The following is a 22,756-nucleotide window of genomic DNA, read 5'->3' on the forward strand; positions in this document are numbered from 1 at the left end:
TTAATTAATGTAGCTAAAATAAGTGCTTTTCTGAGTGAGACATAGGAGATAGCACATGGTATTGTTTCAGACAGCACAAGCATAACTCTTGATGTTGGGATCCAACATTAGAGAACACTAGAAATATATTCAAATGTAGAATTCAGGAATGAATCCCATTTAGCTGTTTAGAAGCCATGATTTTCTTCTGTACTTAATGAAAGTGCAAAGTGTAGACTGGTAAAATCTAATTGACTTCAGCAGCCTGCATTCAAATGGATGCTTTAATAAGACATGCAAATGTTTTATAAGGGGAAATAAAATGAAAATTGGCCGTACATGGGATATTTTAAAATTTGGCATGAAATACTTTATTGAGTAATGTCCTTATAATATCAAATAATTTCTAATTCTTCTTGCTCTGAGTTTCTCTACAGTGGTACTTGAAAGATGTGGTCTAGGAAAATTTTGAATTTTAAAAATTGATGTACTTCCTTGAGTGGTCAGGGATGGCTGCTTTAGCCAATAATGTATTCTCAGAATTTGATGCTATTATTGGTGTGTTCTCGGAATCCCTCTGTATCCTCAAATTTCCTGGTGAAAATCTATTCATAGGATAGGACAGATAAGGTCATTAAGGAAAAATCACCATCACTTCCAGCGTCCACATGCTATATGGTAAATCTGACTTTGGAATATATAGACAGAGGTCCCAAAACCTCCCTGAAGATGCTAGGCTTTCCCATAACACACACTTTTATATGCAAAGGGAAAGCAATAAGCTCTATGAGTTCTCTGGTGCCCAATTAATCATTAACGGAAGAGTCCCTGAAGGAAATATTCTTTTGTACCCTGGAGGATTTTATGCCTCAAGGTGTGCAGAGAACATTAAACTAAGATCAGAGATGCAGGAAGGCCGTGTCTGGGTTTCACTGTTGAGTTAAGGATGGGTGGGGGGAGCTATAGGAAAGGAGCACTTGGTGCAAGTATGTGCCTTGTATTTAGAAGAAGGTGAAAGTGATTTCCCTAAACACTGCAGAGGATGCTCTGCTCTCTGTATACTCTGTGTCCTACCAAGGAATGTGTGACCCAGGTTTTCCAACTGGAAGCTCCCTGTCAGGGAGCAGACCACCCTTCCTGTCTTCACAGCTTTTAACAATTTGCCTCTGTAATATTCCCTACTTGCCTTATTTTTGTGATATGTTTTTAACATTTATAAACAAATATTTATAATTTAAAAACAAATTATGTGTATTTGTGTGGGGTATGTGAGTGTGAATACTGGTGCTCACAAAGACCACAGGCATCCGATCCCCCTCCACCTGGACACTCAGGCAGCTGTGAGCTACCTACATGTTGCTGAGATCTGAATTTGTGTCCTCTGCAAGAGCAATTCATGCTTTTAACCACTGAGTCATGTATCCAGCCCCATGGCTGCTACCTTTTTGTTTTAGCTTATTTTAGTGGAGTCGCTGAAGGAGATATGTAGCCATTCATTGAGGGTTGGTATTTACAAGCTGTACTTAAAAGCTTTCTTCTTTAAGCTTACCACCAGTAGCTTAAAATGAATATTAGCAACTGTTTCTGTCATATAAAAAATATTGTTTCTTGAAACAGACTAGATACAGCATATAAATGTGCAAATACCGAATTGCATGGTATTTATTTGGCGACACAATGCATGTTGCTGTTATAGCAGGATGGTGTTCCGAGCTGCTTTTACACGGTGAACATCTTTTCCCTGATCCTGTGGAGAACCGCAGCTGTTGTGTGAAATAGACATTTTTTTTTTCACAAAGGAGAATAAGATGAATGTTTTCAAAATGATAACTCAGGTTTCTGTATGCAGAGTTGTGAAGATGTTGGTCCAATAGCACTCAGAACCTCATCGAATCCAGTTTGCATGCCATCAGAATGCACTTTCACTCACCGATGGGGGCGTGGGGAGGGAGAGGTAAGCCTGTACCTGTTACAAACATGGATATCAGAAGGTTTGTTGGCTTACCCACAGCTGATTTCTCGAATTGAAGAAGGCGGTCTAGAAACCGAAGGCCTCCTACGAATACCAGGAGCTGCCATGAGAATCAAGGTAACCGAAACACTTCAGTTCTGTTAATGTACAGTTTTATCGTTTAATTATGCTTGCACATTTTAAAGGCCAACCTAGTTTCCCCACTCCTTATTCTTGTTGGCAAAGCAGATAAAATAAAACAATAAAGCCTCTTAACATCCAGTTTATAGTTTCTCTACAAACCCCATCTGTGTTTTTTTTTTTTTTCTGTAAGTTTTTAGTTTTCCAAATACCCACATCACCTATTATCATCTAATGATGAGAGCATCATGACTCAGAAAGACAGTAGGGAGATGGGTAAGAGTCAGGATGAGTAATAGCAATTGAGTTTTGATTTTAGAAGGAGCTGGAACATGGCACTCCAGGTGGGGAGCAGATTAAGGCCCTTGACAAGCGCCACATAGATGGCTGTGTTGACAGAAGGAACAGCTATTCTAATTTCGGAGGCCAGTTAAGTGGCTTCAACTGTGTCAACTGGTCCACCCAGCCCATAGTCAAAGGCCAGATCATGCTGCGGCCAGCCCCTTGTAAATGATTTAAAGATGATGAGCAAATGCCCTGCCCCCCTGAATTTTCTGCAGTTCTCTTTCTTGCCTCCTTCCCTCCTTTAGTCTCTCCCCTCCTCATTTCTTCTCTTTCCACCTTTCCTCCTTGCCCACTCCTTTCTTTTTCTTCTCTTGTTCCCCTTTCACTCCATTTCCAATTTCTGAGGTTTTTCACCAATTACAAAAACAATTAGTACAAAAATCAAAACAAAACAAAAAACAAAAATGAGGGTTTTGTTGGGAGAAGCAGAATAACACAGAGGCTGTAGCTCAGTAGAGGAACACTTTCCTAGCATCCGGGGGGCATAGAGTTCCATCCCCCGCACCGCAACCAAAGAAAACATAAGCCAAAGCTGTCCTTTAAGAAAGTGGCTCCAGTAATAGAAACTTAGAAGGATTTCTGATGTAATAGGGCTTATGGTACATTAAAAGTGAATCCAGAAAAATAGTACTCATGGACAAACTTGATGTAGTAGTAATAGTGGAAGTAGTAGTGTAGAGTGTGTCTCATAGAGTGTCTGGAATGGACAACTTCATCATCCTGATTCTATATGGATCCAAATGTTAACCTGAGCTATCAGCGGGATAGTGGTCCAGTGAAGGTCAGTATCTTTATATATATTTTTGGCTCCTTATCTATAGGATTTGATTTTTGCATTTAGACAAATTACTGGTAACAAATTAGAGGTAACTTTCTGCTTGCCCAGAGATGGATTTATGTATTTTTGTTATGTAATACACCTCTAAATAGCTCAATAACATCATCTTGAATTTTAAATGGATTGTTTTAATATAATGACAAATTGTAAGGCCTAGGTGGTGTGCCCAATGGAAAGTGATTTTAATAGATCTTTTAATTAAACCTTTGCTAATTAAAGTGTCTGAAAATGTTGAAACTTTTTTCTTAACCTTGGGTGTAATTTCTCCACATCAGGACAGTCAAGGTTGGGGATGCCATTTTCCTGAGTAACTGAGACATGTTAACTTCTAATACTCTTAACACTTTACAGATTAGAATTCTTGTAAAGTACAAAACACACAGTCAACGGAGAAAAAATAATGTGCTTACTGCTAATTCCTTTTTCCCCTTGTGCCACTCAGAACCTTTGCCAAGAACTGGAAGCAAAGTTTTATGAAGGAACTTTCAACTGGGAAAGTGTCAAACAGCATGATGCAGCCAGCCTGCTGAAGCTGTTTCTCAGGGAGCTGCCCCAGCCACTGCTGAGTGTGGAGTATCTCAAAGCCTTCCAGGCGGTCCAGAGTAAGTGATTTCCATCAGGAAGTAGCCTGGGTGTGGGTGCCACTCACACTTTATCATCTCAGTGACAATTGGCATCATAGGGCACATTACCAGATGTCTTTGGTTAAACACATTGTTTCATGGATGTCAAGAGTTGCTCAAATGCCACACACCACTTTCCTTTCATAAATAAACATAACAGAATGTTCTTCTCAGGTAGTATGAGTTGCATGGCCTTTAAGAACACAATGCATCTTAACTGTGTGAGTCACATAGATCTCTGACGTGCTTTTCTTGCCAAGTGTTGAAAGTAACACACACAGTTATTATAAAAGCACAAGGAGATATCATGGTGTCCATGACCATTTACTAAAAACTCAGATCCTGGAATTGTGTAGGGGGATAGGTCCCTAGTGCTTTGCTGCCTCATTGGTGGAGAGAGGGTCACAGGATTCTGGTGTGTGGCCATTTTGTGGTCCTGGAAAACTCCCAAATTAAGATAAGTGTTGAATCTTGATTCCTTTCCAGGGAACACAGAGATCTTCCAGGGGTTATATACTGCTATGATTGTCCCATTTGCTCCTAGTGGCCATCAGGAAATAAAACAGTACTGTAATGATATTCAAGTAATCATAGCTTTAGCTTCTAAACTGGAACACTTTGTGAGTGAATGGGTACAGTATTAACCATGACAGGGAGGTTTAGTTCCCATTTGCATTGTTGGATACTATTGTCTAGTTTGTGTAGTTTGGGGGTGAATGCCCAAGTTATCTTGTGTTACAACATTTTTCTTTCAAAATTCATAAAGAAATAAGAAAATCACTATTTAAAGTATCTCCTTTTAAACAAAAAAAGCATCTTTTGTTAAAAATATTTGTAATGATGTGGTCGCATTATTTTGAATATGTTTCCTGGATATGGATCAAATTTGTTGCTGACAAAGCAGTGCTTGCAATAATCTAAATTTCTGGGTATATTAGGTGCCAATGATGATAATGTATACATCCTGGAAGCTTCATTGCTGATTGGTTCCTCATTCATGCCATACACATTTATTGGACCCCTATTATAGTCCAGGCTCCATTTTTTTTCCATGTCTGTCAGTGTTCTCCTCTTGTATTTTGTTCCCTTGACATTGAGAGACAAACTTCAGTGTTTAAAAAAAAAAAAAAAAGCACCCTACCCTTGCTAGAATTTCCTGGACTGTCCAATCTTCTCCATGTTTCCATTGGAAGACAATTACCATGTGGAAGTTAGAATTATTTCCAAATCACTGTTGTATGTCGGCAAACATAAGGCTGCTTGTCATGTGATCACAGTTGGAAGCGAGCATCCTAGGACTAAGGGTGCTCGGAGCAGCTGCTTCCACTGATCTCCAGCAAACACTCTCGGTGAGACTGGCTGCTTAGTCACTGTGTCTTACATTTCACTGTAATGTTTACAACAAACAGCTTTTTTTTTTCTTCAAAAATGGTAAAGAAAGGAAAGTGTTCTATGAAGTTTTTGGATTTCTTTCATCTATCTGCAGATCTTCCAACCAGAAAAGAACAATTGCAGGCTTTGAACCTCCTTGTCATCCTTCTACCTGATGCAAACAGAGACACACTGAAGGTCAGCTGGTTAATTTATGCTAAATATCCCTTAGAAGGACGCAGAGCAATTCTTTCATTATTTGTGGGAAAACAGTTTGATGCTTGTTTTGGAAATAGCAATATACATCTAAAATGGGAAAGAGTGCTTTTAAGGACAGATGTTGAGAGACAGTCTTTCACCCTCAATTGGTTTACTAAATTGCTAATTTTATTAATATTACCAAGCATTTTAAAGAGGGTTTATTTACTTTATATGTATATCTGCATGCCTGCTTCTATGTGCAGGTGCCCATGGTAGCCAGGAGAGGCCATCAGATCCCTTGGAGCTGGAGGCATCTGCGCTTTTGAGTCTCTCTATGTGGATGTGGGAATTAAATGTTGGTCTCCTGCAACAATAGCAAGTGTTCTTAATCACTAATCCACCTCTCCAGCCCCTAGGTTATTTTGGTTTTGTAGCACTTGTATCTTTTTGAGAGAGAGAGAGTTGGTGTCTGTTAGGTCATACATGTTTGTATAGTTGTGTGTACGTGTGTGTGTGTGTGTGTGTGTGTGTGTGTGTGTGGTAGCTGAAGGTGAACATTTGGTGTCTTTTTTGACTTCATTCTGACTCATATATTGGGGCAGGGCCTCTCTTTAAAAAAATACTTATTTATCTTTAATTTTGTGTATGTGTGTGCTTGTGTGTAGGTTTGTGCTTGAGTCTGCCTGCATTGCTTATAGTAGAGAGCAACTGATCTCTTGGAGCTAGAATGACAGATGGTTCCAAGCCATCTGACATTTGTGTTGCCAACAGGTTCTCCACAGGAGTCTTAAGAGTTCTTAACTGCTCTCTGCCTGAGACAGTGTCTCAACTGAACCTAGAACTTTCTGATTGAGCTAGTCTAGCTAGGTCCCAGAATCTCCAGTCTCTGCCTTCTTCCTGTGTGTGGGCTTACAGGTGGGTTACAGTTCCCTCCTAACATTTAAGTGGGCTCTGAGGATCCAAACTCTGGTTCTCAAGCTTGTGTGGCAGTGGTTTACCCTCCGAGCCTTCTCCCCGGTGCAGTTCTGGTTTTAAGGTGTGTCTTGGCAAACAGCCCTAGCGGGACTTGAATTTAAGACACACCCCCCACCCCTGCCACCCATGAGCCACCTCCGCTTGCTCTAAGCTTTGCTTTTCTAATTTTCACAACAATGCTCTTTCTGGAAGAGCAGATGATTAAAACTCATTGATTAATAGAAAACATGGACTCTTTCTGTGTTTCCTTCTTCGATTTTTCTGTTTTCCCAATGTTACTTAGTGAGTATGTACAATAAAGCAAACAATAGGCGATTAAAATGTAAGTGCCATGTATGATGAATTGTTTCCTGAAGATGTGACTGGTGTTTATAGTTAGAAGTGGTAGAGTCTGAAATAAGTCACAATGGCCAGCTAAAATATTCGTTAACATTAAGTTACTTCTCTCAGAGCTGGAAGTTCTGACTTGTATAGTTATACTGAAGTAATTTGATAGAGTAGTCACCCATCTGATTTAATGATCTCCGTAGTTAGTATCATTAGATGTTCTTGGGATAGGTGTGGATTGTTTTCACACTGGTTAATTCTCCTGAGCCTCAAATATGCAAGCTCAGTGTTGCTAAGCATTGTGGTTTGAATGAGAAGTCCCGCACAGGCTCATTTGTTTGAATACTTGGTCCCCAGTTGGTGGAACAGTTTGGGAAGGATTAGGCAGTGTGGCCTGATTGGAGGAAGTGTGTCAGTAGGGGCAGATTTTAAGGGTTCTCTGCCTTCTACTTGTGGATCAAGATCATAAGCTTTCAGCTACTGCCTCAGCGCCATGCTTGCTCCGTGCTCGCTGATGCCATGTTGCCTGCACGATGGTCCTCACCCTCTGAACTGTAAGCCCCAAAGAAATTCTCCTACAAACTGCCTTGGTCATGGTTTCTTGTCATGGGCATAGAAAAGTAATGAGATAGTAGGGCATAGCTATAATCCCAGGACACAGGAGGCTAAGAAGAGAAGGTAGCAGGTCTGAGACCAGCCTTGGCACATATGCATAGAAAGGCCCTGACCTTGAAAATAAACAGAAGTTTATCACATGGGAGAAGGGATTAATTATAAACTTTGAAAAAAGATAGTAAAAAAATTCAATAAGCAATATCTGGTTCTGTTACTGTCTCCCCCTCCCCCCATGTGCACATGTGCTCACACCTATGTAGTACTTTCAAGGTCCAGAAGAGCGTGTCAGACCCCCCCATGGAGTTGGAGTTACCGACAGTTGTGAGCTGTCCAGTATGGGTACTGGGAACTGAATTCCAGTTTGCAAGAAGAGTGACTTCTCTTAACCACTGAATCAACTGCCCAGCTCCCCACCCTCCTTTAAAAGTTGATAGTTTTTGTTTGTTTGTTTGTTTGTTTGTTTTGGCGGGGGAAGCAGTATGAGTGCAGAAGAGGGTTTAAGTTACAGGTGATTGTGAGCCACCCCATATGGGTACTGTGAATCAAACTCTGGCCCTCTGTAAGGGCTGGGCCATCTCTCTGGCTCTCTCTTTTGTAATTTATTTGATTTAGTTTTAAAACTGTGTGATATATTATGTCACAGTCCTTGAAGACAAGGAGAGTTGTATTCCCACTTTACATAGGAACACATTTTTACAGCGGTATTGAAAACAGATACCCAATGAGCATTCTTAGCTAATGAGTAACTACTATCCTGGCCTCTAGGTTTGCAAAGACTCAGTCTTCCCATGCCAGGTTCTCTGTGTGGTTCATAATTGCTTAAAGTAGTCCAGCCATTCTTCAGTGTAGCTTTGTCAAGACCTGAGCCAGCATCTTACTAGCTTCTCTTCTCTTTCCTCCCCTCCATCTTTTCCCCTCCCTTTTCCTCCCCACCCCTTTTCTCCCTCGCATTCCTCTAGTAATATTTTGAACAATCTTATTGCATATGCACACCGCAATTAAAATAATTATCTAATCTTTGTAATTTATGCTCATAAAGAAAGAGATACACTCGTCCCCAAGAAACCGTTCTGGTCCCCGTGGAACAAAATTAAATATTTTTTCCTAAACTTCAATTAATCTTTTGTCCTCATTTGTGATCATGTTGCTTCAGTACAGCACAATGCTTGGATTACAATTTAGCTTTGCAAGCATTGTACAAGATATTAGATACATAAATTTTGCTGTTAGATATTAAGCCTTTAGTTTGTGTCAGATGTCTGAGGTCTATATTGCAAATAAACCTGATATAAGATCAACCTGTTAGCACTAGAGACTGCTTTTTTGTTTGTTTGATTGTTTTTGTTTCTGCCCTGAAATCTTGTAAAAAGGCCAGTTTTATTTGGCTTTGTTCCTTCCATTTGGGTCTAGCCTATTTTGACTTCTCAGGTAGGGATTTTAGGATGACTATGAAAATGTGATTCCTTGCGTAGTTAGGAGTTCAGAAACAAAAGCCATAGAGAGCTGGTATTAAATTCCTTTCACAGCATTTGCTGGCTGTGTGCCCTTCAGTATTCTTTAAGACACCACTTCTTCCTCAGCAAACTAGGGTAGCTATAGTGTCAACCTCTCATGAGGATTAAAATGATGACCTCTAAAATGTGTCTGGTACGCTGTCTCATTCATGGAGAACATCAAACACACATGAAGCTATTGTTAATCTGGAGAAACCCAACTGAAAAAACAAACAGGCAAAAGAACCATTGCATGCCTGGTCAGAGAAGGGTGACTCAGCTGTTGGTGTCTCTGGGACCCCCGACAGCTCAGAGTGTGTGGTAGAAGTGGAGTTGGCAATGTTGATGCTGAGCAAGACCTAATGTAGTCTGCAAAGCTCCTGTTCATTCATTCCCTCAGTTTTAAAAAACCTCCCTTTTCCTTGGTATTTCTTGGTGGCTCCTTTTCTTCCCCTCACAACAAAGCTCACTTTGTTTAGTTTTGTGCCAGCAGGCTATAGAGTCCCCTAGTGAGAATGAAACTAAGGTAGAGTGCACTTTCTCAAAGATTTTCTTCTTTTTCCTTCCTTTTCATTTTATATCCTTCCCTTTCCTCCCTCCTTCCTTGAAGTGAAAGAATAAGCATTTTCTGAAACGTGTAAATGTTTATATGCTATTTGAAACTACTTTCAGGGCTCTGCAGTTCCTGTAGACTTAGAAGCCTGGATTGCTACACATCTCTCTGCCATGTCAGAGGCACTCTCTGCCTTGCTGCCCAGTGCCATGGGCTTCGGGGAAACAAAGAACCATTTTGGGCTTCAACCATCTGTCTGAGGAACTTTGCTGATATGGCCTGTTGGATAGAGATAGGTGGTTAAACATGACTCATATTACATGCATACGTGTGTGTGTGTGTGTGTGTGTGTGTGTGTGTGTGTGTGTGTGTGTGTGTGTAGGCCAGAGGTCAACCTTGGGTGTCATTCCAAGGAGCCTACTCTGTTTTTTGAGAGAAAATCTCTCTCTGACACCTAGGGCTGACCGGATTAGGCTAGGCAGGTTGATGAATAAGCTCATTTCTGCCTCTCCAAACACACACTATCTAACCCAACATTTTACATGGGTTCTAGGAATCAAACTTGACTCTTCAGGCTAACCTAGCAGACACTTTAGCATAGGAGCTGTCCTCAGCCCTGACTACTTGTTCTTTTTAATGTTTTTTTTTTACATTTATTTATTTGTGTGTTTATGTGCATATAGCATGTGTGTCAAGGCACACATGTGAAGTTCAGAGAACAAATTCTTCCACCATATAGGTTCTATTGACTGACCTCACATTGACAGGCTTGAAGGCAAGTCTTCTTATCTGCTGAGATAATACAGCAAAAAGTGTTTCTTCCTTTACCATTTATATTTTAGATAACACTTTCACTAATTTTTTGATAACCATTTTATTAATTTTTTAATAATTTCATACAGTGTATTTTGATCATTTTCAACTCTTCCCCAGCTCCTCCCAGATCCACCTCACCTCCCTACCCACCCAACTTTGTGTTCTTTTTTTTTTCTTTTAAGACCATTGAATGCTCTTTGTGTAGCCCAAGTACTCCAGGGAGTAGGACCAATTCCTAGTTCTCCTCCCAGATGCTATCAAATGGGAGAAGCTCCTTTGTTAGGCATGTGACATTGTCTCATTCTCCCTCCATGCTGGGGTTTTGACCGGCTCATGCTCGTATAAGTCTTACTCATTCTGTGGCAACCACTTCCGAGTTCCTATGTGCAGCTGCACCAGTGTGTGGTAAATACTGTTCCTTTCTAGTCATCTGTCACCCCTGGCTCTTACAATCCTTCTGTCCCCTATTTCTTGATAAAACTTCAGCCTTGAGGGAAGACATGTGATATATATAGATGCATAATTTGTGGATGAGTATTCTGCAGTCTCTTACTTTCTGCACCTTGGCCAGGTCTGGGTCTCTGTATCAATCGCTGTCTCAAGGATAAGCTTTTCTTATGAGGATTAAGAGTGGCCCTGATCTATAGGTATAGCAGTAAATCATTGGGAGTTGGTTTAATACTATTTCCATTTGACACAGTAATAGTAGTAAGTTCTTCCCTAGGGTCTGTGATTGCATAGGCATAGGTTCTTGGCCTAGATAGGGTTTAAGTCTAATAAGAAAGTGGTTGGTTACTCCCATGACATTTGTGCCACTACTGCACCAGTGGACATGTCTTGTCAGGGAAGTCATTATTGTAGTTCACAGAGTTCACAACTGGATAAGACTGATGTTTACCTTTATCTTCAGGTAGCATACATCTTCCAGCACCATGAAAACTAGCAAGTAGGGATAAAGCTCTGAGATTACTGTCATCTTAATTTCTTCTTGTTCTGTGATTCAAATATGTGGCATCTTCAGCAACAGGGTCATACTGTTCAGTTCTGAGGGATAATCAAGAACAATAGAAATAGCTACTAGTCAACCATTCCAAAAGAGGCTGCCTATTCCGGGGTATTGGGCTTTTCATTTGCTAGCCTGTGGTGTTAAGTTGGGTTATTGTCCCCTTCAAGGTAACTCCATTTAAACTCTTTTTATGTTATGAATCTATTTTAGGAAGATTACATAATAGGTGATTTCCATGTGACTTTTTCAATAGGAATTTAGAGTTAAATAGCATTTTTAAAATGACTTAAAGATCCTATATACTACAGTGCCTTTATGTATGACAGAAATCTCGGTCATTTTTGTTTTAGGCCTTGCTTGAATTTCTCCAAAGAGTCATTGACAATAAAGAGAAGAATAAAATGACAGTTGTGAATGTAGCAATGGTCATGGCCCCGAATCTCTTCATGTGCCATACACTAGGTTTGAAGTCCAGTGAACATCGAGAATTTGAAATGGCAGCGGGGACAGCAAATGTCATGCACTTATTGATTAAGTACCAGAAACTTCTATGGACAGTAAGTATATGTTTTTAACTTAATTTTTTAGGTCAGTGTGCAAAGTCTTTGAGTTTCATAGTGACATCTTCATACTTATTTGTCATTATACTTTTTTTTAGACTTATGCCTGCCTTTATTCTGGCAGGTTCTCTTCTCTCCCTCCAGTTGGTACTCTGTTTTATCATTTTATTGTATGTATTCCATAATCCTCCTTTCTCCTCTACTTAGGTCTCTTCTTCCTCTCTCATCATTCCTTTTCTAATACACATGGACATGTACACACACATGCTTATACATACACAAAAGTTTAGATCTCATTTCCTCATATAAGAAAAACACGTGGTATTTGTTTTAAAACTGCAGTAATGGTCATGTAATTTCCTAGCATAATTGTTCTTAATAATCATGAAAATAGCTTTATAAAGTTGATATTTAAAAAGCAATGTGCTTTTTTTTTATCAATGGCTTTAAAAGACACTGCATGTTGGCTGACAACTTTATAAAATTACCATTACCATGTGTGAGTGCAAAGGTATTAAAGACACTTTATTCACAGAGGTAAGGAGGGCCTTGTGAATTTCTATTTTAGAATCATAAAATTAGGTCAAGCAAACATGCCTTGTAAAAGGTACTTCTTAGGTAGTTCCTCCAGCGCATTTCCCCTTTGCTCAATGTTGAGGCTGTCACATTTTAAAGAGCTCATGCTGTCTTTGCTCCCATCATTCCCTTATTTTCCACAGGACTGTTATTTAAAGGGGCACACACATTCTGCACTCTGATTGCTGAGGTCTTGAATGCGGTTTCCTTCTTTACTTTTATGTTGATCTTAAGTTTTGACAGATCATCAGCATGGATGCTGATGAGAGATTTGGCTGATTACAGTCTCATTTTTCAATGAAATTTATATTTTGGCAGAGAAAGGGGTCCTTTTTTTTTTTTTTACAAGCATTTAGAAAAATGAACTAAAGAAATCCCAAGTCAAATTATAATATTAACTATATTAAACCTTAATGTGAGCTTCTCCTAATCCCAGTATTTTAAAAAAATACAAAATGATGCTTCCTATACTCTCAAGGCTTTTATATTCTATCCAAAGGCAAGTGATGTTGGTTATTACAAATATATTTAAAGTAATGCTCAGTTATCATACCTGCTTCCTTTGAGAGCAACATTACTTTATAGCTACATTTTAATTGCCTAAAAGATTTTGTTCTTAATATAATTTCTAAGAATAAGTTTTTCCTTATCTTTAGAAGTACAGTATATCTTTAGGAGTACTGAAGGCCAATATTTGGCTTTTGTTGATGGGTGAGCTTCTCTTCTGGTCTGACATTAGAGACCATCTGCATTGTTGAAAGGGACCTGTAGGTTAGCTTAGAGGAGCCCAAGAGAGGTGGTTGCTAAGGGGACAACTGTAGAGGTGGTGGCCTCCACAAGGGTCTCCTCGGGGAATCTCCTGTGTTGACAGCCATGGCACAGAAGTGGCCAGTATGTCCTTGAACTTCACAAAGTCCCTTTTGCACCCTTGCACAGTGGGTGGCAAATTACACCAAATGGATGCCCTGTTCCTGGTCTAAGTAAGCACGTGGTTTATTTCTTTTCACAGAGCTAATGAACAGCACAGTGAAATGGCTTAGTCTTAGGAAACAAAAGCTTTATTCCTCTTGAAATTAAAAACAGGAAAAAGAAAAAAGCTTTTAGTTTGAAAGGGTTCTATGACTCTTACGTCTTTTTCTTCCTCAAGCTGGATTTCTTTTCTCCATAGATTCCTAAGTTTATTGTAAACCAAGTGAGGAAGCAAAACACTGAAAATCAAAAAAAGGAAAGGAGAGCCATGAAGAAATTGCTGAAGAAAATGGCTTATGACCGAGAAAAACATGAAAAGCAAGAGAAAACTACAAATGAGGTAAGAAAATCTGGAAGGTCTATTGTTAACTGTGATTTAAGTAATTTCATTGCATGGCTTTCTCACAGTTACTGGGCCTTGGTGGTAGTCACAAGTGAAAGATACCAGTTTCTTTTCTTCTAATATTGAAAATTGGTCGGGTGTTGGGGCTCAGCATGTGCTTTAGTAATGGTGAACAGGGAATCATGTCAAGAGAAGTCTGTCACACGTACACTTTCTCACACAGACATACATACCACATAGAAACACCTTTCTTTCTCTGTCTCTCTCTCTGTGTCTGTCTCTCTCTCTGTCTGTCTGTCTCTCTCTCTGTCTGTCTGTCTCTCTCTCTGTCTGTCTCTCTCTCTGTCTCTCTCTCACACACACACACACATACACACTCCTTTTGCATAGTCTAGATGCCCACTGATTTTATGGTGTATAGTGAATGAAATTCTTGTGCACTCCACTCACCTCATCCGTAAGGATTCCCCCAGATACTTGATGGGGCTGGGGTATTTTGGGGCTGAAGATAAATCTTAGACCCCTGTAAGGATTTAAGGTTTGTGATTTGGTCAAAGGAATCATTAACTTATGTTGTAGAGAAGAAAATTAAAATAAAAAAATCCATCATTTGCAAACTGCAGTAAGAATATATTAAGAATCATGTTTACAATAATGAAATATGCCTGCAAATTTATTTATGAATTGAGTTAACAAAGCTCTGGTGGCAGATCTCAGAATGAGGGAAAGGCATTCTATTGTTCTACTTAAGGGAAAACACCCCTCACCCCAACTGAAGTTGCTCAGTTGCATGCTGACATCTTGTGGACTACGATGAAAATGCAATCACCAGCCTTTGTCCAATTTCTCTGCTATGGCTTGCTTAGCGAGTGGCCCCCAAATAATATAACAGTTTTTTTTTTTTCCCTTAAACTTATTTGTAGCTCTCTTAAAAAATTAATACTTTCCTATGTGAGTTCGAGGCCAGCCTGGTCTACAGAGTGAGTTCCAGGACAGCCTCCAAAGCAATACCTATCTCGAAAAAAGCAAAACAAACAAACAAAAGTTTAGTACTTTCTTAGAGATGCAAAAAAAGTATCTCTAAAAGATACAAAATATAAGGGAAATTATCAATGTTGTTTCTGTTTTTTTTAGAGCTTAATTTTTGTCATAGGGCTAGAAAGGATTTGTGACATGCCACTTTTCTTTCACTTTTCTGTTACCTCAAACACAATTGTAGAGGGGGGTCTGGGCTCGTAGACCTGGCTGTTCAATTTAAGTGAGTATCAATTACCTCTTTCTTTTCTGAAAATTCAGGTATCTAGCAAAATGCTGCTAATCCAAGGTACCAAACCTCAATCCTCCATTAGGTATTCAAAGAGGCCCAAAGCTGGGTGTGTTTGTCTTCCCATCCCATACAGAATCGGATATCACAGGTTAACTTAGATGTGTACAATGGAGATGGGATGCAAAACCAACTATGGCTTCAAAATCCCTCAATTCTTATTGTTTTTCTTGATATCCCCAGATTATAACCTCTAAGAAGTATGTATGCCAAAACTCTGAGTTCATTGTGTTAGTTCTGAGTCTGTTGCTGATGGAATAAAATGACTTCCAGAAAACTTTTAAACTAATCTTGGATGGCAGGCAAGATCCAATTGGAAAAGGAAAGAAATTTAGAAAAAGAACCAGCAGGAGTCACAAAATGTGGACACTGGGTGAATGTTAGGAATATGGAAAAATAAATATATAATGATATTGTTGTAATTTAAGAAGTAGTGCATGAGCGAAAGACACCATGCAGCAGAGATTACGTGGAGTTTTTTTGGGGGGTGGGGTGGGGAAGGTAATGAGAAAAAGGGGAGGGGACTGGGAGACCAGCCTCTGAGGACGGAGCAGAAGAAAAGAGACAGACACAGACAGACACACAGACACAGACACAGACACACACACAACACACCACACACACACACACACACACACACACACACACACACACACACACACACACACGGGGGAGGAGGACAGGGCCCTTTTAAAAGTGAATGGTAATGAATATGCACAGGTGGTGATCTTAGTGGCTGCAGCTGAGGATGTATCCTGTCAGAACCCCAAGGACAGGCCTGAATACTAACATTGAATTTTGTTTGTGACACTTGCCTATTTAAGGTGGGGTGGACTTAGAGGGTCACTTGGGGCTTCAGATGCATCTTGGAATTAGCCTAGAAATTGTACTTCAGGCAACAGAATGCTTGTGTAATTCAACAAAGACTTGACAGTGAGAAAAATAGAAAGACAAATCTAAGGCATGCCAGTATTTTCACAGTGAGCCATGAAAATGGTAAAAGAGTTGACAGAATTAAGTAAGGCAAATATGTACAATATATACAGTGTTAGAATCTCAGAAAAGAAGGGCAAAGTTAGTGCTGAGTTAGAGACACCAAATAATGCAGAGATGGGAAGGCTTGCTCAATAATCATGCTTACCTTTGTAGGCCAGTAGTGACTGCCTCTAGAGCATTGTCAGTAATTGACAATGCAGCCAGATAGCTGGAGACTGGAGAACGAAAGACCAATTTTAAGATATCATGCATGCTATTAAAGCTAAGTGTACAAAATCAGGCATTCATGTTAAGATACGCTTGACTAGATAAATGAGTACTTTGATCCAAGTTGTAAGATATATACTCAATTTACTTAATAAGACGAATGTTCAATGACTACAGCATATTTATTATTTGGTATGAATAATATGAAAATACTATTAAGCTTTATCTATTAATTCCAACAGGAGGAAACAATAACAAAATTATAGACCATTAAAAATAGTTGTTTTCTAATGGCATTTAACTTGTTGGGATCTTGCTCTCTCCACGTACCCGGTTTTGATGTATGTATACCTATATATTTAATTGTGGATTTGGAGGAGAGAGAACTGAGGGTGGTTTCTACTTAGATAAATGGTATACCACTGTACTGTACCACAAAATGTGTATTTTTTCCAATATTGAAAAGTAGAAACAATAGCATATGAGCCCCAACATTAAATCGCTTTATTTTGCTCATCTTCCTACCTGTTCCATACACTTTCTCCCCTTTTAGTCTTTTTATGCTAATCACAGACATCCCATCATTTCACCCATAATTACGTCTGATGGCCTCTGTCTAATGAGGATGTAGGGGCAGCTTTGATGATCACTTAGTGACAAATTGCCGAAGCTCCCAGGCTTCATTTCCAGTGTAGGCTTTGATTTACATGATCTTTCCTCTGCTGTCCCTGCTGGCCTCCTAGAGGGAAGCCAAACTTATGAGCATGTGTGAGCTGTGTGCGTCCTATTTCCCCATTGCTACTCCGCACTTCCAGCGGCTTAGGAAACAAAAGTTCTCATAGTGTCCTCAACTTAAATTTTCACTCTGGATGACGTAGCTTTAGGAACTAAAGTAGAGCTCAGGTTTTGGAATGGTTATGTGATTTTTCCTAAAAGCCCCTTTTATAAGGTGTCAGGTTTAGGGACTCAGGACAGAGATGCTGTAGTTGAGTGAGAAGCTTGCAGGCTCCGGTAGTTTGTGTAGACTGGTGCGGGAGTCACAGCTTTTCTTGGCATTTACCTGGAGTTTCATTCCAAAGCGTGTACCCATAGCATCATCACAGGTATTGTTTCCAGTGCCTACATTTTAGATCTGGACAACAGGCTCTAGCTTAACTCGGAGACTCATGTGGAAAATCAAATCAAACTATGCCACACAATCTTCTTTCATGGTATGACTCACTGTGATCTTAAATAGAGCATAAAAATGTCATGTAAAGAAAGAAAAACATTAGGACTTACTTCATTGTGAATTGAATGCTGATCAACTTCTGTAAATTATTAGAGCCCTTAACAATTTCTAAATCTATGAGTCAGATTAAAGTTTAAGACATTGTGATAACAAAGACAACATTTGGAGCATTGTTTATGGCAGTGAGTTTATGTGGCCACCTCCTGGTATTGGCAGTTCACACTAGGGTGATCAGCATGCATTTTAGTTGAGATACTTTGCCATAATGTCCTCATTTAATTTTCTAAAATGTATATTACATCTGGACTTCTTTTAAAGAAATCTTTATTCTTATTTGTTCTTTTGATGATACAAAGGGTTTTCTGTGGCATTAAAAGCATTAGCTTCCCATTCAAATGAGTTTTAATGGAAAAGAAGAATGTCTTCTTTGATCTTACATTGAATTTCTAGACTGCAAAACTTGAAGGAATATAATGCTTACACATAACTGAAAACACAAGAAAAAAAACATGGTTTATTTAATCAAACCAGAACCACAATCAGATTTTCCTAAATACACCTTAGTTCAATGTAGACATGTGTGAGGATTACTTGAGATCATTTTTCTATTACAGTAGTCTTAGTACGCAGAGGAAATTAACATTCTTAACATTTTAAACTCATTGGGAACTGAACTTCAATGGCCCATTAGTCCTTGTCTACTTCAGACTTCTGTAAAACATATAACTTGAATTCATAGGCATACTGCACCCCAATGTACTGGATGGTGTCATAGATGTTAGTCAGTGTATTAATCAGGGTTCCCTAGGGGAACAGAACTTATAGACTGACTATATAAAGGGGTATTTTTTTTAGAGTGGCTTATAGGCTGTGGTCCAGCTAATCCAACAATAGCTGGCTACCAACAGAAGGCCCAAGAATCCAGTAATTGTTCATTCCACGAGGCTAGATTACTCAGCTATTATTCAGTGTATGCCATAATACTGAAGAAGTACACTCTAATGCCAGTGAAAGAATAGACTTGTTGGCAAGAATGACTGTAAGAGCAAGAAGGCAAAGAGCAGGTTTCCTTCTTTCATGTCTTTTTTATAGGCTGCCAGTAGATGGTGTGGCCCAGATTAAAGGTAGATCTTCCCACCTCAAAAGATCTGGATTAAAAGTAGGTCTTCCCACTTAAATGACTTAATTAAGAAAAAAAAAAACCCTTCATAAGTTCACCCAACCATTTGGGTTTTAGTTAATTCCAGATGTAGTCAAGTTTGCAACCAAGAATAGCCATCACAAGCCCATCCCATGTCAACTTGACACATAATCATATCTTCTTATGTCATGTTTAATTTCTAACTGAAAGTAATAACCAGGTTATAATTATGCCCCAACATGATATAGCTATCCTATGTACAATTGCCAACACATTACATATGTTTTACTAGGTCATAATTATATCTAACATGGTACAACTATCCTTTGTACAACTGCCGATGTATTATAAATTTAGTATTCTTTTTTTAGACATTTAGACATAAATTTAGACATTCTTTTAGTATCTCAAACTTAAATATAACAACCATTGATCTTCTCTTGATGTTACACTACATGATAAAGAAATTGAGAAAAGAAAACACAAATATCTTTATAAACACATTCTTAACAAAATACAATTATCCTCATTTTTGCAACTGGTCCCATGGTCTTAGCTGGTATTTATAACAACCTTCCTCTATTACCCATTTTGTATTTTCTCTATCCACAGCAAGCATCTCATCAGGTCTTGGCCCTTTTCCTGGAGGAGTGACTCACACCTTTGTTACTGAAGGGACTGTGCTCTTTGTCATCCTACTTGAATTTTAATTACAGGACATGGTAGCACCAAGAGATTCCCTAAAGGATCTCCTGCACTCCAGATACAAAATTTCTTAACCTCCATTGTGGAGAAGCAATCCAATTTCCTCTTGGGAATCTGGTTCAATCACCCCTCCTAAAACTGTTAGTTTGCTCATAGCTTCTTAACTTAAGGGCATCAGAAGTCCATAATGGCCAGGGGTAAGTCTGAGCTTCTATTTCAATGAAATATTTGTTGTGTCTCCTGGCAGGAGTGCTCCCCTCTCTGGAACCAAAACTTTTAGACCAGCAGAACTTAAGGTCATGGCAACAGGAAGTCAAATTTTTCCTAGTGGGTCATTAAGTGTGATAGTGAGTAGAAATGTTTATTCCCTTTTGTTTTCCTTGATTCCTGGACCCCTGGATCCTGACTATGGGAGAAGCTGTATGATGTATTAGATACTGATTCAAAGCAAATACTACCTTCTGGAGAATTCTACCTTAGTCTCTCACAGGCTGCTGCCACCTAAGTGGCACTGTAACTATGCCTTCAAAAGGCTATTCCATCTTTCTATTAGGCCAGCTACTTCAGGATAGTGGGAAACATGGTAAGACCAGTGGATTGTGGGTCCTGATCATGGACTCACTCTCACAGTTCTTGGGCTATGAAGTGAGTTTCCTGGTCAGAAGCAGATATTGTATAGAATACCATGACAGTGGATAAGGCATCCAATAATTCCATGGATGGTAGTTTGGGCAGAAACATCAAATGCAGGGAAGGCAAATGCATAACCAGAATAAGTATCTATTCCAGGAAGGACAAAGTGTTATCCTTTCTACAGAGGAAGTGGTCCAGTGTAGTAAACCTGCCCCAGGGTCACTGGCTGGTTACCCTAGGCAATAGTACAGTATCTGGGGCTCAGTGTTGGCCTCTGCTATTGGCAGATCTGGCACTCAGCAGTAGCAGTAGCTAGGTCAGTCTTGATGCGTGAAAGCCCATGTTGTTGAGCCCTTGTATAACCCCACCATGGCCATTTTGTTCATGGGCCCATTGAGTAATGACAGGGATGTCTAGGGAAAGAAGCTGACTGTCTACAGAAATGGTAATTTTATCTACTGAATTATTGAACTCTTCCTGTGCTGAAATAGCATTTCCAAGTATCTTCACATCTTTTACCCATTTGTAGAGATCTACCTGCATTCTTCTTCCCCAGCTGTCTTTCTCACAGATTTTTCCAACCATGCTCTTTCTAAGTCCTTGGCCATGCAGCCAATCCACTAGCCATAGCTTATGAACCAGTGAACAATCACACATCTGGCCATTGTTCCTTTCCAACAAAATGTATTACCAGTTTTCCCCACTGCAAAGATGGCCCCCTTTTTTGGTGTCTTTCAGGGTTATGTCAGGAAGGGGTTGTAAATCTGTAGCTGTCCACTTCTGAGTGGTGCCTGCATAATGTGCAGAATCATTAGTAAGCCAGGCCCTAGTCTTCTCTTTGTCAGTCAACCAATCATAGGACACACCCCATGAGGCTCTAGATGCATGCATGCCTGTCCACAGATAGCATTGTATTTGGGAAACTTCTTCATGTAAGTTTGTACCTTCAGGACCTGCTCAGCCTGTGCTCTCTCTCCCTCTCTCCCTTTCTCCCTCTCTCCCTCTCTCCCTCTCTCCCTCTCTCCCTCCCTCTCTCCTCTCTCCTCTCTCCTCTCTCCCTCTCTCTCTCTCTCTCTCTCTCTCTCTCTCTCACACACACACACACACACACACACACACACACACACCACTTCCATTTGATAGTAGATTGTTGTTGCGCATGTCCTTGCTTTATGACTTGGTGTGTCAGATAACACCAAATTCATGATGTTGCATGGTAACCCAGCTCAGGTTGCATGGTAAATTGGTAGCCTATTGTCAAATGTTCAGTTTCCACTAAAGGCCTAAGAGCAGGCCAAGAGTTGTCGGCAGATGATGGTGGTGCCTTGCTCCCAAATACCAAAGGTCTCTCTCTCCTGTGACTCATCTGTAGTGACAAAGGCCTGGCAAAGTCTTCAAACAGATTCCTGTCTGACACTGGCATCTCAGGCCCCATTGAGTGTGTTGAATCATATAATCCAAGTGATAGAGCAGCCTGCACAGCAGTCTGGAGCTGTTATAGAGCCTTCCCTGTTCTAGGACACACACATACACACACACACACACAAGTTAGGCAGCTTTCCAAGTCACTTGGTATGTGAGCTGGAGTAATACACCCAAGTGATAAATGTACTCTCTCCAGGACCCAAATAGGCCCCATAAATCTTGTGCTTCTTTCTTGGTGGTGGGAGGGGCCAGGTTCAATAACTTATTCTCCCCCTTAGCGTGAATATCTCTGCCTAGTCCATACCGCTGGACTGCTAAGAATTTCACTGAGGTAGAAAGCCATGGAACTTTGGTTGGATTTATTTCCCATCCTCTGGTGTTCATATGTGTTACTAATGAATCCAAAGTGGTTGCTACCTCCTGCCCACTTTTTTCAATTAGTATAATGTCATCAATGTAGTACACCAATGTGATATTTTGTGGAAAAGACACATGGTCAAAATCCCTTTGAACTAACTTATGACACAGAACTTGAGAGTTAATCTATCCTTGAAGTAAAACTGTAAATGTATAGTGTTGGCCTTGCAAATGAATGGAAATTGCTTCTGGTGGTCCTTATGGACAGGTAACAAGGAAAAGGTCCTTGCTAGAGCAATAACTGCATATCATGTACCAGGAGATGTGTCAATCAGCTCAAGCAAGGACACCATATCTGGTATAGTGGCTGTAATTGGAGCCACTAATTCTCTGAGATTTTGATAGTCAACTGTCATTCTCTATGATCTATCTGTCTTCTGTACTGGCTAGATAGGAGGGTTAAAGGGAGATGTGGTGGGAACCACCACCCCTGCATTTTGCAAGTGTTTGATGGTGGCATTAATTTCTGCAATTTCTCCCATGATGTGATACTGTTTTTTGATGCATAGTTTTCCCTGACAGAGGCAGCTTTAAAGCCTTTCCAACCACAACAGCCCTCACTCCACAGAAAACCAATGTGAGAATTCTGCCAACTTCCATCCTAATTATGAATGGCAGGACTGGGGAAATAATCACAGGATTAGTTTGGGGACCCACTGGACCTACTGCTAGTTGGACTTCAACCAAATCTCCATTAATCACCTGCCCTCCGTAAGCCCCTACTTTAGCTGGAGGGCCATAATGTTTCTCAGAGTCTCCTGGAGTCAACATCAATTCAGAACCAGCATCCAATAGACCCTATGAAGTTTGATTGTTTCCCACAGTGTCCAATTACCCTTGCAAAAGACCAAAGGTCCCTCTGGGGAAGAAATGGGAGAAGGATTAATAATAAAATTTTAGTTTTTTATCAAGATCCTTCTTCGGGGGAAACTAGCCATCCCTTAATTCAAAGGGTTCTGGGTCCACAAACTGTCTGGCTTATCTGAAAATTGTTT

General features: G+C 39.9%; 1 protein-coding gene across 1 annotated transcript in view; it reads left to right on the plus strand.

The window, feature by feature from the left end:
• Positions 1–22,756, plus strand: part of LOC100774646 (rho GTPase-activating protein 18) — a 142,520-nt gene that overhangs the window by 106,719 nt on the left and 13,045 nt on the right. The window contains exons 8-12 of the mRNA XM_027402874.2: positions 1,991–2,068; positions 3,697–3,856; positions 5,364–5,446; positions 11,585–11,791; positions 13,539–13,679. Of these exons, the coding sequence (XP_027258675.1) occupies positions 1,991–2,068; positions 3,697–3,856; positions 5,364–5,446; positions 11,585–11,791; positions 13,539–13,679 (669 nt within the window). The remainder of the gene's footprint in view (positions 1–1,990; positions 2,069–3,696; positions 3,857–5,363; positions 5,447–11,584; positions 11,792–13,538; positions 13,680–22,756) is intronic.

The sequence above is a fragment of the Cricetulus griseus genome, chromosome 2, assembly GCF_003668045.3.
Source record: "Cricetulus griseus strain 17A/GY chromosome 2, alternate assembly CriGri-PICRH-1.0, whole genome shotgun sequence".
Lineage (NCBI taxonomy): Eukaryota > Metazoa > Chordata > Mammalia > Rodentia > Cricetidae > Cricetulus > Cricetulus griseus.